The sequence below is a fragment of the Pelodiscus sinensis genome, chromosome 10 (assembly GCF_052426305.1).
Source record: "Pelodiscus sinensis isolate ZL-2025 chromosome 10, ASM5242630v1, whole genome shotgun sequence".
Lineage (NCBI taxonomy): Eukaryota > Metazoa > Chordata > Testudines > Trionychidae > Pelodiscus > Pelodiscus sinensis.
In genome coordinates this window covers 11642301-11661353 of record NC_143061.1, presented here as the reverse complement: position 1 = coordinate 11661353, position 19053 = coordinate 11642301, and the positions used below count along the sequence as shown (strand labels likewise).

Below are 19053 nucleotides of genomic sequence, written 5' to 3'. Positions count from 1 at the left end.
TATGGTGCCAGATACAGTGATTTTTAACAATTATGACAAACTTTTGCTTCTGGTGAGGAATCCATTTTTCATTGAGATGGCTGAAACGAGATGGCTGAAACGGAAGCTATCTGCTCACAGCTCAGAAATGTGGATCGGGTGATGTGGTTCATTGAATTGAAGAGCTCTGCATTGGTACACTAATTCTGTCAAAATACAGATGTGAACTTTGGAAATTAGCAAGCCATCTTCCAAAAATTTCAAAATTAGCCAGGATGCTTATTTCAATGTTCCCCTCAATTTATAGATGTCAAGCATTCTTCTCCACACTTTCAAAGATTGAAAACAACAGGTGAAATCATCTTACTTTCCAGCATACAAAAGTCCCTTTGAATTGCCATCTTAAATATAGAAACCAGCTTCACCAAGCTTGTCTCAAAGGGAGAGCCACGTGTCAAACTGACAGGCAATCAAATGCATGCAGTAAATAAAGTTAGCTAAATGTTTTTGTTCTATTGAAATTTTTTTAGTATTTGGTTATATATTTAATAGTATAGTATGTGCATTTGGTGGAGGTGTATAATAGTCATGGCGGTTGCATATGTGTGTCTCAAGTTACATAACTGAGTACCACTGGGGTAATGCAACCCATTGTTTGGTGTGTGTTCTGTCCCACTTTGTGCCTAATGTATAGATGATATGAGTCTGTAACGGCTAACAGTTGTAGAGCCTGGTGTTTAATTCGAAAGACTTTTGCTCTTACCTCCAAGAGGTCCTTGGCTCAGTCTCTGATGTACTGCTATCCAGTGGGTTACACTGGGTTAACATAACTGACTATGGAATGACTGCGGTTGTAATTTTTACTATAGCTTTTCAATGGTGGATTAAAATATTTAGCTGGATGTAAGATATAATAAGTTAGTCATTTGTGAGATCAAAGAGTAAATTCAGTTTTTAAATAGGAAATTTCACAACTGTTGTTTTGTTCATGCAACCACTTAAAATGTCTGGGTTATGTTGGGTTGTTGGTTTTGTTCCACTTAGATGTACTGCTTGGTAAAAGACTGGCCTCCAATCAAGCCAGAACAGGCAATGGAGCTTTTGGACTGTAATTATCCTGATCCATTGGTGCGAGCGTTTGCAGTTCGGTGTCTGGAGAAGTATTTGACAGATGATAAATTGTCTCAGTACTTAATCCAGCTTGTACAGGTATCCTATCTTATTCTGTTAAATCAGGAATTATGTATATTTATTTATTTATTGTTGACAGATTCTTTAATTGTTGCTTCTTAAATCTGGTGTAGCAAGAAGAAATCTTGACAGTAATTCCTTAATGATTCTGGGGAATAGATAATATAGTAGTTACAACCTTGAAATATCAGACCTGGTTTTTGTACTGTAATGGGATGTGAGATGTTAGGACCTTGCTTGAAAATACAGATCTGTTTTGCTGATTCACATTGGCAGCCAGACCATTTGTCCTTCTGTAGTATGGAATGATGTGCAGATGCCCTGAAGAGACAATTCTAGAAACTTCAGCAAAATGAGGCTAAAATGTGATTGGTATCCGTTAATGAAGAAATGTCAGTCAGATAGGTGTTAAGTTTGGACCTTCTCCAGTGTGTGTACTATTTAGCAGGTTTAGAACAATACCTGCTAACATTTCAAACTCTAAAATGAGGGCCAGACATTGAATTACAAAATCCAGAAATTTTCCAGAATTGTGGTTCTTTTATGTGATGTGTTTTACCCATTGGAATATTTGCAAAATGAAAGCTGCAGTTCCAAATTCTCATTTCTTCTTACCCATAAATAGGTTCTGAAATATGAGCAGTATTTGGATAATCTACTGGTGAGATTTTTACTCAAGAAGGCACTGACCAATCAAAGGATAGGACATTTTTTCTTTTGGCACTTAAAGTAAGTTTGCTTGGGTAATGGTGGGGTTCCACCAAGCTATACCATAGTAGTTAGAAGTGTGAAATAGAATAAAATACCTTTTTTTCTTAAGCTATTATGTACTATAAGGTTTTTTTTGTTTTGGTTTGGTTTGGTTTTTTTTTATGTAAGCAGCATGACTCCCTAAACAATTAGTTCTCAAATCTGTAGTCAATTTATTTTGGAAAAATACAGAAGATAATGAACTGTCCTAATTTTAGATTTTTTTGTAGTAGCCAGTGTTGTATGTAAGGTAGGAATATCATGCTCAGTCACTGATGAGAACTGAATTCCTTCTCTGATGGGCTAAGAGTATAAATTTGGGGCCCCATGCTTACTCAGTCCAAAATAGATCCTCCACCTTTCTCAGTGTAATGTTTATACAAAGATCAGTAACTTCTGATTATTTTTTTCAGTACCTTATTGCATTTAATACCACTAAGTAAGAAAGTATAATCCTCTTCAAGACGACCATTCTTCATTTGTCTTCCTTCCCTCGCCTCTCTTCTATTTTCTTTCACTCTTTCTTATCCTCTAGTTAATGTTTATTGAAGCAATCACTCTTGACTCTTCCGTATACTTATTCTGTTCCTATTGTTAAACCTTTGTCATAGCAGGACTAAGTATGCTATAATGCAATGAGAGCAGGGGACTGGATTTTGACTCTCCCGAGGTCCCTTCCAGTCTTATGAAGCTTTGTCATGATCATTATTGTGCTTTGTCTTTCTACTTAAATCACTGCTGAAAGTGTTAATGAAAAGTTACAAAATAGGTGGTGCATGATGTTGAAATTTAAGATTGCTTTTGAGTAGTTAGTTGGAGTAGCTGGGACCTGGCTACATACAGTGTGATTATCAACACATTCCACGTGAATATAGCTGAAACAAAACCCAGGACTAGTTAGCACTTTAGAGACTAACAGGATGGTTTATTAGGTGATGAGCTTTCGTGTGCCAGACCCACTTCCTCAGATCAAAATAAACCATCTTGTTAGTCTTTAAAGTGCTACAAAGTCCTGTTTTTTGTTTCAGCTAGACTAGACTAACACGGCTACGTTTCTATTACTATTCCACATGAACATAGGGTTTTGAGGTTACTTGTGCTGCTGGCTGAAGGGTAACTCTACTTGGCAAGCTTAGTGTTTCAATACAAGAACTTTCAAACCAAGAGATTGAATATAGTTGAGAAGTTGAGCTTCTGAGACACAGGGATGGTGGGTCTGCTGCAGAGAAGCAGGCAGTAACTTGGTCCCTGGGAAAAATGGAAGGGTATCCTGGTTAAATTGGGCCTACTTAGTTGCACAAGGTAAATGCTATATTTGGGAAAGTCTGAATGCTTTTTGTTGTTTTTAACCTTTTTCTCTCTGTGTATTATGTTACTGTGGATGAATAAATCCTACTCTGTTTCAAACAAGCTGTTCTGTCACTGTATTAATTAGGGTATATCAGCTCCTGGAGTGGTTTTGGTCTCTGCTATAGAGATAACAGGTGGTAAGCAGGAGGTGCTGTAGCCTGGTCTGTTCAGTCTAAATGTGGGCTGAATTATGGACTTCCTCTGAGAGAAGTGCAAATGTAGGCCTTTCCCTTGATAATGGTGCTGACTGAGTCAGAGGGTACAGGGACAGTATCAGCCCAAAACGTAACATCTGTAAATGTTCTCTTTTGATAGATCCGAAATGCATAATAAAAATGTAAGCCAGAGATTTGGCTTACTTTTGGAGTCCTACTGTCGAGCATGTGGAATGTACCTAAAACATTTGAGCAGGCAGGTGGAAGCTATGGAGAAACTGATAAACCTCACAGATATTCTCAAGCAGGAGAAGAAGGATGAGACACAAAAGGTATTATTGCTATGAGAATGCAAGAATTAAGTATGCATAACAGTAGTTAAAACAAACAGTATGATTATGTTTACTCCAGTAGATAATACCCATTGTTGTTGGCTAGTTGAATAGGTCATTTAAATAAATGTTGCATCATACAACTATTCATAGGTAATATAGAAATAATGCAGCAGTTCTGTTGACATGTGGCTACTGTGCAATTGTTTTTGTGTTTAACACTTGCATTACACAAGTACATCTTAAGCCAAAATTAAAACTTAACATGTACATTTTTTTTCTCATAATCAAGTTCTCAGATTAAATGTGTTTATCCTTCAGGTGCAGATGAAGTTTCTTGTTGAGCAAATGAGGCGACCAGATTTCATGGATGCCTTACAAGGCTTTATTTCTCCTCTTAACCCTGCTCATCAGCTGGGAAATCTCAGGTATGTTCTTCCCTTATGGAACTTGTCAAAATATTTAAATAGACCATTTTTCTGAAATTAATCTTGGAAAAGATTTTAATTTTAAAGCGCACTAAGAAAATCGTATAGTGGATGTTTTTTTAACCTTAAGCCAGTAGCATTTATAAAACAGTGTTAAATGATCACAGAATAATGCTTGCAATTTTTGTCAGGAGTCGTCTTATTATTTGGCCAGAAGTGATGCTGCCTGAATATCATATACAGCCAGTTCCCTTAGGCAGCACAAGCTAGCACACTTCTTGCTTGAAATGTAAGACTCAAGAATGAAAATGGTTGTCAGTTAACTGTCCATCTCAGCCCATCATAATGTTATATCAGCTGTAAGCATTGGGGGAAGAAAAGGTAGAGATAGGAGGAATACTATAAACACCATTCATTAATGTCAACAACACACTTATTTCGAAGAAATCTTATCTTTTTGTAGGCTTGAGGAATGCAGGATTATGTCCTCTGCAAAAAGGCCACTCTGGTTGAACTGGGAAAACCCAGATATTATGTCTGAACTGTTGTTTCAAAACAATGAAATCATCTTTAAAAATGGAGATGGTAAGGGAACGAAATACATATATATCCTGGTCAACATATTCCAGAGAGTTATGTGTTTTATATATAAAGCTTTTCTTCTCATACACTAGGTTTTTTTTCTAAATTTATGGACTACATGTTAAAACAGTAAACATATACTGTGTTTGGCTTTGCTAATTTTGAGTTTCTAAAGAAACAGGCCTATAAAAATGAAGAAACCACAGTATTTTTGTAGCTTTACTTCTAGGCTGTGCTTTCTCAAATACTTACTCTCTTTTATAATGATATTTTGAACTTTTAGAACATGACTTGTCTATGCATGAGGGATGTTAGAAATTGTGTAATTGCAGTCGTGTGACCGCATGAAATCTTATCGGTTATACAACTATTCAATAGTCCCTGAGGGCGGGGCTGGCAGCCAGTGCACTCGTGGCTCCACTCCCGGGGAGCCCCCTGTCACCCTGTACTGCTGCCTCTGTATAAGAAGCAGCAGTGTAGTGTGGCGGGTGGGAGCGTTCTGTGAGGGGAGCTACTTTAAAAACCAGCTCCCCACACAGACCATCTGGCTGCTGCCCTGCGCTGCTGCCTCTTATACAGAGGCGGCAGCAGTGTGGGGTGGCAGCAGACGGCACTACAGAGCTGGTGCTGGGGGGGAGGCAGGAACCAGCTTTTAAGGAGGTTTTGTCCTCTGTAGGAGGCAGTAGGCAGGAGGCAGTTCCATAGAGCCAGAACACGCAGAAAACCAAAAGCCAGCTCCCTATGCATATCAGCTCCAGCCTGCCCCCCTCACCCTCCACCTTGCTACCTCTCTATCAGAGGCAGTGGCACAAGAGGTGGAGGAGGCAGATCTGCTCCTTGTGGGGCTCCTGCTTCAAGCCAGCTCCTCATGGTCACCAGCCCCTGTTTCCCCCCCCTCATTCCCACTGCCTATGATACAGAGGCAGCAAGAGGAGGGGGGAGGCTTATTGATTAATCATCTAGTGGACTATCAGTTGACATCCCTAGCATGCATTGTACTTTCCATAGTATTAAAATTGATTTGCCTAATTAAAATTGACTTTCATAGGATCATAGTATTATTTAACTGTAATACTACTCTAATTTTTAAATGCTTTAGAATATTTGCTGTCATTTTTAAAGCAATATTTGATGTCTAGCTCATGAATCAGGAAGATTAAGTTTATTAACACAGCAACTTTTATATTAATTTTTAATATTTTATATTAATTTTTAATATTATGCATAAGTTGCTTTAGACTTATGCATAATACATTTTAGGGACTGCAACTTTAGTGAAAGGCACAACATACTATCCCAATCTAAAATATATTGGGGGGGGGGGAAAGAAATAAAACTTTGTAACAAGCTTTTATGCTGATCTTATAAAATCCACAACATATATATGTACTTGAATATTTCAGATTTACGTCAGGACATGCTGACACTTCAAATCATTCGAATTATGGAAAATATCTGGCAAAATCAGGGTCTTGATCTTCGGTAAGCAACAGAGTGTTCTTCAGTGCCATCTTTAATGTTTTCTGTTTAACCTAATTACTACAGATGGTTCCTTTCCTTTTCCATGAAAAATGAATACCCAGTATCTGAATATTATGAATAATTAAACTTTCAAAATGTAGATAGATTTAACAAGATGTATTTGTCAGATCTTCACACTTTAATACTCGAGGCAGGACAGTGTCCAGACTTTAAGGCAGGGGTGGGCAAGAGGCAGCTAACAGGCTGGGTCTGAATTGCCATGCCACTGGATCCAGCCTACGACTGCCTTGCTGGGACCCGTAGCACAATGCAGCTGTAGCTGTTCTAAATGTGGCTGCTCTAGATGCTCGGGAGCAAGGAGGGAAGCTTTGTGCTCTGTCCTGCTGTGACGTAATAAGGGGTGCTGTCTGCTCTGTGATCCGTGGTCCCCTTGTGTTGTGATGGGAGATTCTCACTGACTCTCCCAAATGTGTATTAACACAGACACCCAGGCTCAGCCTCCCAGGGAGGGAGACGAAGGAGGGCAGAGAGCAACACCTGGCTGGGGGACAGAGCTGGAAGAGCGTTTTTTAGTTTGTCTGGAATCAAGGAGGAAGTAGCCTGAGCAAGGGGGCTGGGATTTAAGGGCCCAGACTCCCACATCTTAAGGGGGGCTGAGGCATCACAGGCCTAGCCCTGTAACCAGATTATTGCTTCTCCAGGATACAGCACAGCACAGATGTAAACTCCCTCAATTCTACTGGCTGGTGGAGTCTGTTTGTGCCACTTCAGGGGTGCAGGAGATGGGGAAACCCCAACCTGCTGTCACACCCGTCCCGCCCCCAGAAAAATCACTCAGCTCCCATTGGCTAGTTTCCAGCCAAAAGGAGCTGAGAATTTTTGCTGGAGGCAGGGCCAGCCAATGATGCCTCCTTCCTCCCACCCTCCCTGGAGGAGAGCCCTGTGGAGCAGCTTGCAACTGCAGCTCAGGATCTTGCAGGGCTGCTGGCTGGGAGCCACCTTGCTAAGCTCCTCCCAGCCAGAGCCTGCCTCTGGCATCCACTCCCTTTCCCTCCTCTCCCCTCAACTACCTGCCCCAGGCCACCACCCAAAACCTTCTCCCAGGTCACAACTGCCTCCCAGACCCTGCACCCCCTCCAAGAGCCAGAAAGCCTCTCCTGCACCCATATCCCTCCAAACTCTGTACCCCAAGCCTCTGCCCCAGACCACAGTCTTTCAATCAGATGCCATACCACCTCCTACACCCCAGTCCCCTACCCTAAGCTCCCTTCTGCACCAATCTCTGTCCCAGATCCCACACCCTATCAGGAGAAATGCAGCCCTTGACCACTTGTCAAAATCTTGGAGAGCCCTCCCCCCCCCCCCCCCCCATTAAAAATTATTGTTCAACCCTGCTTTAAGGGAACATCCTGAGTGCTACCAGGAACACAATACAGAAAAATGCTTACAGGGAAAAAATTAAATATATGTCCAGAGCTATTACCTGACAATATTATAAAATTGTAATGGAAACTCATGATCTGCAGCAATGCTGGCTTTAAGGTAGTCTTACTGATGGTCGTTCCCTGGAAATAGACTGAGACCACCAAAATTTTCACATAAGGCATTGATCAGTTTATGGACTGCAGTATTTTGAATAATCTGAAGCGATAAAAGTTACTAATGCTTCTGTATGTTATACTGTCACTTTTAGCTAAAATCTTTTTCAGTATAAAACTAGGAAATTACCAGATGCATTGGCAACAGAGTAGTGCACTGTACCTAATGTTCTTGCACACTCTTTTCTCAACACTTCTGATACATTTGAAAACCCTATAGCCAAATTATTTTCAGCAGAACTCTGCGAAGTTAAATCTAGTAAAAACTGACTAAGGTTACTGACCAGAACGTGCATATTTTGTACCGTTTAAAATGCTTTCTGTCTGAAAACGTGCTCTTTATAAACAATTCTTTTTCTTCCAGGATGTTGCCTTATGGCTGTTTGTCTATTGGTGATTGTGTGGGACTTATTGAGGTGGTGAGAAGCTCTCATACAATTATGCAAATTCAGTGTAAAGGTGGTCTAAAAGGTGCATTGCAATTCAACAGCCACACATTACATCAGTGGCTCAAGGACAAGAACAAAGGAGAAATGTGAGGTTTTTATATTTAATTATTCTCCTTTTAATTTCCATGTTTTTGGAGGGTGGAATTGTTTTTGATGGAAGCTGCAAAACAGAAATATTTAATGCCTCCATTCTTGAAGCGGGCAACTAAATCATACATTGATACTTCTCACCTAGTATTTTTGCTGTCCATAGCTCTCTTCTTGAGACTAAGGCATTGTGTAATATTGTGACAATGCAGCATTTGGCCAAAAATTGGCAATTTAAGAAATACTCTTGAACAAATGTATGGTTTGAATCTGAATTTCCATTGGTAGCTTACCAAAGTGAAAATTTCTGTGTCTTTAAGAAAATTGCTCTAACAGTGAATTTATTATTTATTGATCTTACTATATGTATTGTGTATTCTAAAAACATTGAATCGCTTCCTAATATTTTGATTTGGTTAATGGTAAAATCCAAGTACAGGTTGGACCTCCCTGGTCCAGCACCCTCGGGACCTGGCCAAGGGAGTTTTTCGGGGGGGACCACTGGCCTCTCTGCTGGGCTCCTTTCTCCAGCCACCTGGCCTGGCTGCCCTTACCCCTCCCCCCTTCTCTCCACCCCCCCTCCCCCAATGGCTGCAGTCTTGGCAGTTTCCCAGCCACACCGTGGACTCTTGAACACACATCTCCCCCGTGGACTCCTGCAGCCCGCCAGCTTGCTGGCTCTGCCAGTTGTGGGTTTTGCAGTACTCCTGCCCTGTGGACTCTTCCCCGCTCCCCCATGGCCTCAGATGGCCCTGCTGGTTTCCCGGCCCCTCCTGATGTAGGGTCTGATGCCCTGCTGACCAGATTTGCCCCCAGCCACTGGTAACCTCTCCGCTGGGGTGCTCACGTTCAGCAAACCACATGTTACCAGACTAGAGAGTCCCAGACCACAGAGGTTCAATCTGTAAGTCTTGATTTGAGTGACTTCATTAAACTAGTATACACTTCTTTCATCATATGCTATTTCTTTACTGTTGTGGTGTTAGAAATTCAGAAGAATAATGCCTCTTTTGTTTGTTCTCAACAGGTATGATGCAGCTATTGATTTGTTTACACGCTCTTGTGCTGGCTATTGTGTTGCTACCTTCATACTGGGAATTGGTGATCGTCACAATAGTAATATCATGGTGAAAGATGATGGACAAGTAAGATACTATTTTTCCAAAACATGTCTCTCTACAAAAATTCATTTATATAATATGTCCTCTTTCTGATGTACAGTAATAGTTGTATGGCATACTAGTATTTGGATCACAAATTCATGCAAAGACTAGATGAACCTATATTACTATGAAAGCTGGCTAAATGAGCACACTCATTTTTAAATGTGTAACCATTTGCTCCTTCTTTGAAGCTGTTTCACATAGATTTTGGACACTTTCTTGATCACAAGAAGAAAAAATTTGGTTACAAACGAGAGCGTGTGCCATTTGTCTTAACACAAGATTTCTTAATAGTGATTAGTAAAGGAGCCCAAGAATGTACCAAAACAAGGGAATTTGAAAGGTAAGCTACCTTTTAATTAAGCAGTTATTTCACATACATGAAAATATGTAATCAGTTTTTGTTATATATTTTGATGTATCTTGTAGCAAAATATCTTAGATATAATAAAGACCCAGTGATCTTTAATACTCTAGTCTTTGACCTGAATCAAATGCGTGTGTCATAAGACCCTGTATAGTAGGGGTAGGGACCCTCCTTCCCAGAGGTGGGATGCAGCCCCTGGCTTGCCTGGATCTGGCCCCCTGAGGCTCAGCACTGGAGAGCCTGTGCTGGCACTCCACCTCCTTTCCCCCCTCCCCCCCCGCTACCCACCTGTGGGGCTGGAGCACATAAAATCTATTAGCCTGGGCTCCCACTAGGATCTGGTGTGCAAGGGGAATGTGCGAAGTGTCTTTCTTCCTTTTGTCAGGGGCTTTTCACTTGGCTTCTCAGTTGTGTTCAGCCCCTGACTGATTTTTCTGTGGGTCAGTGGCTCCCAATCCAAAAAATGTTCCCCACGCCCTGCTGTATAGGTATTAGTTTCATTTAACTCAGAAACATATGCAGGCATCCAATTTTACATCAAGTTGTGGGACACACATCTGTGTCTCATTGTCTGCCCAAGGTGGATGTTAAGTGTAACTTTTTTAGAACTACAGTTGACCTTTGGTAAATTTTACTGGTAATGATCCATTTTGATTTAATGCATAAAATATCTAATCTTCTTAGACTTGTGTAACTCAAGTGGCTTGATGGATTTCCTTTAAATATTTCACTTCTTACATTTTGAGTTTATGAACTCAAAATAGGGATTTAAAAGTGAAAGTCTGTCTCTAATTTATCTGGTATGAATTAGGCACTGTAAAATCATTTAAAAATTAAGCTAATGTAAGGGCAAATCCACACTACAGTGCTACATCAGCATAGCTGCACAGATACAGATGCACTACAATAGTGTGTTTGGTGAGGATGTGCTATACCAACGGAAGAGCACTTTCTCATATGCATAATGACTCCACCTTAGCAAGAAGCATAAGTAGTATTGGTGGGAAAGGACTCCCGTGTTGACATAGCACTGGTGTGGACAGTAGTGTGCAAAATTTACCTTGCTGAAGGGGTGGAAGCGAAGGTGCTTTTTCACATCCCTGAGTGATTTACTTAGATCAACTTAACTGGTAGACAGACCTCCTCTGAGTGGACGAAATGAAGGAAGATAGTACAATTAATTTTTTTCCTGTGCCATTTACATTTTTTTTTAAATGTGGTCCTCAAACTTTTTTAGTGGCACACCTGCCTCTCACCACCTGTTGCATCCAAAAATTAAAGCTATTGTGGATCCAATATTACCTATCTTAAATGAACCACTCTTGTCTGTCTTTTTAAGGTTTCAGGAGATGTGTTATAAGGCTTACTTGGCAATTCGGCAGCATGCTAATCTCTTCATAAATCTCTTCTCCATGATGCTTGGCTCAGGAATGCCAGAACTACAATCTTTTGATGATATTGCCTACATACGAAAGACGCTTGCACTGGACAAAAGTGAACAAGAAGCTCTAGAATATTTCATGAAACAGATGAATGATGCTCATCATGGTGGCTGGACAACAAAAATGGACTGGATCTTCCACACAATAAAGCAACATGCATTGAACTGAAGTGAAAGTAAAGAGATGATAAACTGATAGCCCACTTTATGGGTGCTACACTGCACTGTTAATACTTGTCAGCAGCAAAGACTGGTTGCATAGGAATTGCACAAACCACAGATGGCATTAGAATATACAGAAAGAGCAAACATGAAATACTCAGAATTTTTTCAAAAATAATGTAAAAAGTGGGGTTTCAGATAGCACTAAAACTATACACTTCAAACTTAAGCTTTTGTGTGATGTGCAACTTCATGTTATGCCTTAAGCCCAAAAAGGTAAACTTGGAAGTTTGGCAGGAAGTTTTTTGTTTAATTTGAGAGAAGGAAAATCATGCTAGCATCAAAAATAGTTCATCACACATTACAGTAGGTCTGGTATCACTTTAAAGATTATGTTGGGTTGCAAAGTATTGAAAAGGAAGAAAACATAGTGTTTTCATAGGTATTTAAATAGTAGGTATAGTGTTGAAATTGAAGGAGTTTTGCAACTCAGATTTAAAATATTAAAGTGAGGGGACAGTTCCTTTAAATTTAGTCAGAGGCATAATATATTTTGGTTTTAATTGAACCTTTGACTTCTGGTCTGTCATTTGCGCCATTTTGAAAGAAGTAGGAAATAGGCCTTCTATATGTGGTATTCTCCTGGACAGTATTTGTAAGGAAGAAAATTATAGCTTCACAAAAACTCTGGTCCCCAGCATCCCAACTGACTGACTTAGAAATTGAATGAGCAGGATAGGGTTTAGTGCAACAAACCATTGTAGTGTTCACTTTGGGATTTGATTTAATCTAACTTGAACACAATAGACTTTTTCACATGTTTTCCAGAGCCTAGAAAAAGGTTAGTTGTTAAAATTATTGAAAGATTATTTTTATAAAGGCTATTTATATAATAGGAACTATTAATATATATATATTCTTTATTTACATGATTTGTCCCATATTCACTCATTTAATTTTGTAACACAGTTCTCTGTGTCAAGACTCCTGTTGTCCATAATGTCACTGGTGTTCAGCTGTACTCACAGGACCAAATGCAACCCTGGTGTAAAAGGATACAAGTACCACTGAAATCAGTGGGAGATGTACTCACTTGTGCCGGCATTGAACTTGTCCCTGATCTCTTCAAAGAATCTCAGGCAATGTTCTTAACATTACTTTGGACTGGTCTACACTACTGCGGTAAGTCAGCCTATGTTACACTACTTCAGTTACATGAACAACATAACTGGAGTCGCTCTACCTTAGGCTGACTTACTACGGTGTCTGTGGGAGGTGCTCTCCTGCCAACTTACCCTATTCTTCTTGGGAAGGTTGAGTACAGGAGTCAACAGGAGTGCACTCTACCATCAACTTAGCAAGTCTTTACCAGACCCACTAAATCAAAACGGCAGCATCAGCTGCAGTAGTGCCATCTACTGGTAAATGTAGACATGGCCTAAGTGATATGCTGGCTGTTCAAGGAAAGTATGGCTAAATGCTCAGCCTCTGGGTCCATCTTTTCTCTTTCTCTCTTCTCTTTCCTGCTTCTTTAAAAGTAGCTGTTTAATCCCTATAAACAACACATAAGAAGTAAATTTGCATTTTCAAAATGAGTACCAGCTACTTATAGTAAATACTTTGGAAAGCTCATAGCATGTGATGCTGCCAAACAAACATTTTATAGCATGCACACTTTTATACATGTGCTCTGTCTTTCTCGAATGCTCTGTGTGAGAATGTGAGTAAGAGAATAATCAAATTGTTAGGCAACAGCTTTTGCAAGTATCAAGACTACTAGAGTTTTTTAGATTGTTCTTATGCACAGCTGCAGGCAGAACGTTTTTTATAAACTCTGAAATATTTTTGACAACTTGCTAAACCCAGGATTCTGAAGGTGAGATTTGTTCCAGTGTTTTAAACTTGTTAGATTCACGGCATTTGAAATGAATTCCAAAAGCCCAGGAGTTTGAAGCGGACGGGTTTATTTGCACGCAGACCAACACATATAGGTGTAGGTACCACTCAAAAAAGTGCAATACCAGATGTATATATGCTGAGAGTTGGTATTAGAGTCCAACTTTATAAACAAACTGTACTTTGTACAGGCTGTATCTATGAAGTATTGAGTGGTTGGATTCATTTAGCAAAATATAATGTGTTAAAAATGTGTAATTATAGAAGGTGTGGATAGCAGTAAAGCTAAGATTTTTATTTGGCCTTTTAAGACACTTTTCTAGTCATTTGATTCCTACAGTTGCTTATTGAACACACAGGTACTTGACTAAATAATATGGTAAAAAAAAAAACCCACAGTTTTCATGAAAAATACCAAGAAATACTAAGACTTGAGTGGGAAATATGGCTAGTCTTATCTCTGTAGAACATTTTAGAGGAATCCAGCAGTCCTCTGTCCCTTTGCTTGGATATGAATGTTATTAGAACACAACTACCCTTATGTACAGTCAATCCATGCTAATGTTCTAGTTTTTATTTTTTTTAATTGGGGATTAGTTCCAGCAAGAAATTCAGTTACAGGATACAGATCTGAAACCCTGAGTGCTGTAATTCATGATTTAACAGAGAGATGTGTTAAAGTGCCACATTAATTGTCTCAATACAAGAAGAATCATAAGGATAACATATTACCCTATAGAAAGATTCCTTTTAGGACCTGAACTAAAAGGTCCGCTCGAGTTTGTTGGATTTTTATGGGCTTGATTCTTCATATTTTGCACCTCATGTTAAATGCTGCCATCTCAGAATGGTAGTGTTTTGCACCCACTTTGCATATGTTGCAGTGTTGTGAAAAATTAGACCCGATATCTCGAAGAGACTGCGTCAACAATACTGCATGAGCTATAAAAGAGTTCTTATATGCATACTAGAAGAAAGCAAACTAACTAGCTAACCTAGGTATAATAAGGTTTGGGGTAACTTTATAATTAAAGAAAATGGAAGCATGGGAAGATAATGGATGGGGATAAGGGATTTGAAACAGTAGTTCGTGTTAACAAAAAATAACACCCTCTTTCCCCCGAATATGCCATGGACTTCCATGGAGTTACTCTTATCTTAAACTGGTATGTGGGGGGGAATCAAACCCACTATCTCAGCTACAGGAAAATATTTGCTTTGCAGACCATAAATATATAGGCGACTTTGATATTGTTTGGAATTTGATTTTTTTAAATAGTTTTTTTACAATTGACATTTAACCGGAATAGAGGTTTGAAAATGTTCCCTCTGCTCTGAATACCAGCTGTGCAAACATTAAAGAAGTTGATTTTTGTGCTTGGACTGAATCTAAGCATCTTGCTCCAGCAAAACTCCCATAGAAGCCAATTGCAGAGGAGTCTAATCAGAGCAAGGAGCCCAGGGTTTGTCTTTACATTTTTATGACAAAGCCATTAGAAAAAGTGACTTAAGGAATATGTATTAAATTGTAAACCAATGTAACTAATTTTTTTCAACTGTGAAACTATTTGTTTTTTGACAAAACAGGATGCTGCTGCTTTTTTTTTCTTGAAATACATTTTTCTAAAAAGTTACAGAAGAAACTCTTGTGCTGACTTGCATATGCACACTTTTCTGTTCTTAAAGAGTGCATTAGTAGTTTCTGGTGTAAAACAGTCTATCAGTATAATTTGCTTTTATGAAAAACATATAAACAAAACCAAATTTGTAAGTGGTTTGGTATGTTATGGGAAAAAATATGAAAAGCCTAGATATTAAGGGCACTGTCAGAATTACCAAGTTCTCTACATACTGCATATTTGACCTCTAACTTTTTTTAATGCAAAGTCATCTAAACCCTGTAGTGGTCAGTAGCCCATGTTAACAATTTTAGGGATATTTTCATTTGCATTGTCATTTTATAACTGACATGCTCTGTTTGCTCTGAACAATAATTGTGATTTCCTCCTGTTTTTCATGTCTGTACAGGTTACAGACCTGGGCTGGACCAGTTTAAAAACAAAAAAGCCACTTGAAATTATGATATAGTGTGAAGTCAGACATCTTTAAAATGCTTCATTTTTAAAGAAAACTCTGTGGTTCGGGCAGAATTTTGATATGCTGCTTCTAATTTTTTTATACAACTTCCATATTTCATTTTTTTAAAAGTTTTACTTGAGTGAAGAACCACCTTTTTATACAAATACTATACAGCTGTGGACACTTGTGGTAAATTCTTGAAGCCCAGTTAATGTTGCAATATACTTGATACCAATAGTGAATTTCTATTTATTTTTTTCTTTGGTCAAATTTGTCTCAGTTTATGTAAGGCTCTATCTGTCCAAAATGTTTTGCACTATTCCATCCTGCAGATAGTCAAGGTTTTAGGTCTCCGTTGATAAACAAACTAATCAAAAATTGAGCCTGTGTAGAAACTTGCATGCAAGAGCCAGACCTAGTAGAGACTTTGGGTTTCCAGTAACTCGCATGTCACTTTGGTGAAATTCTGATGAATAGAGTTACTCTTGATTCACAGCAGCATTTGAGTAATCAGAATTGGGCCTTTCATCTGAGAGAGATTCTCCAGCCCTTGTTTGCTTGTCCATGTGACACATGAAAATTTATTTTGCTCAGGCCTGGACTGCTCTAGAAAATTGAGCAAGCTTGACTGTGTCATTCAAGGGTATGAAATATTCACTCCCCTGAGCAGCATAGTGAAGCCATTCTAGTGCCTTCCATCCTGGGTTAGGTCAATGGAAGGACTTTTTTAAAACTTTGATACCACCTCTCCGGATACACTGAAGCTCTGTAGTGATATAACTGTGCATCTGTAGCATTTCAAGTGTAGACAAGCCCTGAGAATGTTCCAGATGCAAGTTGGTGACACTGGCTGGTAAAACACCTATAATTTTAAATATTTGTTTTCTATTAACCAGCTTCATGCACTTTTACATTTCAGGAGTGTAATAGCCTTTTACTTCTGTTTTTAAGACTTCAAGGATGACCCGTTTAAAGAAAGCTCTATCCTAGAAAAAAGAGTTTCTCTCCCTATTCCATGATCACAGTTGGGTGCTTTATGAAATATGATTTCAGAAGACATGATTGTTCTTGATATGGCATTGGGAGCATAATATTCTTCGGATTTTTTTTAATTTTTTTTTTCAGGTATCCTGGGACATAGTATACTACCAGCATGAGGAGAGTTAGTCAAAATCTTGATAGAGGTGCCTCCAGGTGAATATAACCTGGAATATTTCACTTTTTTGTTTTTAGAACACAACCACTTGTGAAAATACTTACAAAAATTAATGCTGAAACATGCTTCAAAATACATATACCGTACAGTGTGTCCTTACTTTCACTCTGTGTGGTGTGATGTTCGTGAGAGGCAATAATACAAAAAAAATTCACGTCATATGGTTTATGGGATACTACTAAATCTCCCAACATGTAAATTATAGTAGCAACATTTATTTTAGTGGAACTGTGCTCATATACAGTAAATAGTTGAGGATCTGGCCCACTATCTGAACTTATCTAATCTGTGGTCATACCCAGTTACCCAGTTTTATTGAATATCTCAGGCTACGGAGAGACGAAACTGAGCAAGACTTTATCTTTAATAATCTTTATATGCCTACCCTATTCTCCTAGTTCATGAGGGCCAAACCGGATTCTTCTTACCTGCAAATACATTTAATCAGTATCTGGTTTGATTTAATTTTCTTTGACTCATTGAGATTATCAACTGGCCAAAACTGTCTTAATTTCTTTTTTAATGGAAAAGGTTTAATCCTCTTTCTGCCTTACAGACACCATGGGCTCAAAACTGTTTTTATTTTCTTGTAAAGTTTCCCCTTCCTCTTTCTGCTAGTGATAACTGACAGTCATGCTCTGGATATTGACAAAGCCCACTGACTTGAGATGTATATTTTATATGTACCCATCAACAAAGGGAAGACATCTATGCCTCCATCTTTGCTTTAAAAAATGGAACACTTGACCACAAACTGACTTCCAAGGCTCTTGTGCTTTTGAAAGCCTGTTTCATGTTTTCTGCATAATTGGTACTCACAGTTGCAAGAATTTTGGATAAATAGAGTCCAAGTGGGTGTATTCTACTCAGTGCCCACATGTTATCCTTAAAACTAATGGAAATTATGTGCCTGTATCAAGAGGAGAACATAAATGCTCCAAGTATTTACTTGAAATCTCTTAAAATGTAGAAAATTCCTATCCTTTAAAGTAACTATTAACTAGAGAAAAAATATTGCCCTGTAATTAATTAGTCATTCTATGGATAAAGGTTCTGTGGTATAACACATTGTTCAGCATAAGGGGGGGACTCTTAGTAATGGTCCAAAAAAAGTATTTAAGACACAGCAAGATGCATGTGTTGTTGTATTGAGATTATAGTCTTGCAATATCACTTTAAACATTCATTTTTTCCTTTTTGCTGTGCTACTCAAATAGCAAGAAACGTTTGGCCTATGCACTTATTGTAGTTTATGTTCATCCAAACCTGTAAAGTCTGCTTTTTATTTAACTTTGCAGTCTGTATCTCATCATGATGTGTATTTGTTTTTATCACATTTTTGAGTGTCAATGTATATACTAAAAGTAAATTAAAATGATATGGTTGGTACAGTTTTGTATTTTGAAATATGCATATTTGTATAAGAGTTGGTGATGAGCTTTCTGCTGATTTGGAGCATGTTTTAGGTGTTTCATATCTGATGCATTCCAAACAGACAAGAAAGACACTACAGAGAAAACGTGTAACACCTGTTGGGGAAAAAAATTAATAGAGATAATTACTTTGTGCTTAGATTTAGGAAGAGGCAGTAACCTCTCCAGTTAAAGTTGACACTATTCCCATTTATATGTGATTTTTATCCTGTAAGTCACTTGGGCTTTAAATGTGTGGTGTTCGATGATGTTTGCCCAAATTTTGAGGTGTTTCAACCAGGCAGTATGAGAGGGATTTAAATGTTTAGGTGTTGATTATGTTCTGAAAATTCTCCTAAAGCTTTTTTGCTGTAGTTGAAGCAAACAAAGGCATGTCATAGCAACATCGAGTAAGGTTTATTAGAAAAGACTTGGTGATGTCTGTAAGATTAATTTTGAAAACAGGAAAAGCAAATTTGAGAGGTTATTCATTGCTGAAATAAGAACATCAAAATGGCTCTTTAAACACCAGTCCTATTGACGACTCTTGTAAAGGTAGAGTTATCTTTTTAAGTAAGTATTTTCTTTGTGGAAATAGCAGCTGTTTTATATTTCAAAGGGAGATCTCTCAAATGCATTTTTTTAAAGGGGGTATATCACAGCCTAACCTGAATGTGACATGGTTCAGGCTCACTAAGGGATTCTGTACAAAGAAAACAAATAGCATCCTTAGCTATATCTATATTTCAGTTGCTTCATGACCCTAGTAGCAAAGTGCTCACATCATGGCCTTGGTAAAGGGAGTTTTCTGTTAAGATGTTAAACCTATTCAATGGTAATCTATTACGGCTATCAAGTGATTAAAAACATTAATCACAATTAATCACTCAATTAAAAAATTTAATCCTGTGTGCTGCCCCTTTGAAACACTGCA

General features: G+C 38.5%; 1 protein-coding gene across 2 annotated transcripts in view; it reads left to right on the top strand.

Moving 5' to 3' along the window:
* Window positions 1-18101, top strand: part of PIK3CA (phosphatidylinositol-4,5-bisphosphate 3-kinase catalytic subunit alpha) — a 67521-nt gene extending 49420 nt beyond the window's left edge. For both annotated transcript variants that reach the window (XM_075938017.2, XM_075938018.2), the window contains 10 exons: window positions 1024-1188; window positions 1796-1899; window positions 3586-3757; window positions 4079-4185; window positions 4649-4770; window positions 6171-6249; window positions 8212-8382; window positions 9411-9528; window positions 9738-9889; window positions 11253-18101. In XM_075938017.2, coding sequence (XP_075794132.1) covers window positions 1024-1188; window positions 1796-1899; window positions 3586-3757; window positions 4079-4185; window positions 4649-4770; window positions 6171-6249; window positions 8212-8382; window positions 9411-9528; window positions 9738-9889; window positions 11253-11523 — 1461 coding nt within the window. In that variant the 3' untranslated portion in view covers window positions 11524-18101. The remainder of the gene's footprint in view (window positions 1-1023; window positions 1189-1795; window positions 1900-3585; window positions 3758-4078; window positions 4186-4648; window positions 4771-6170; window positions 6250-8211; window positions 8383-9410; window positions 9529-9737; window positions 9890-11252) is intronic.
* The last annotated feature ends 952 nt before the right edge of the window (window positions 18102-19053 follow it).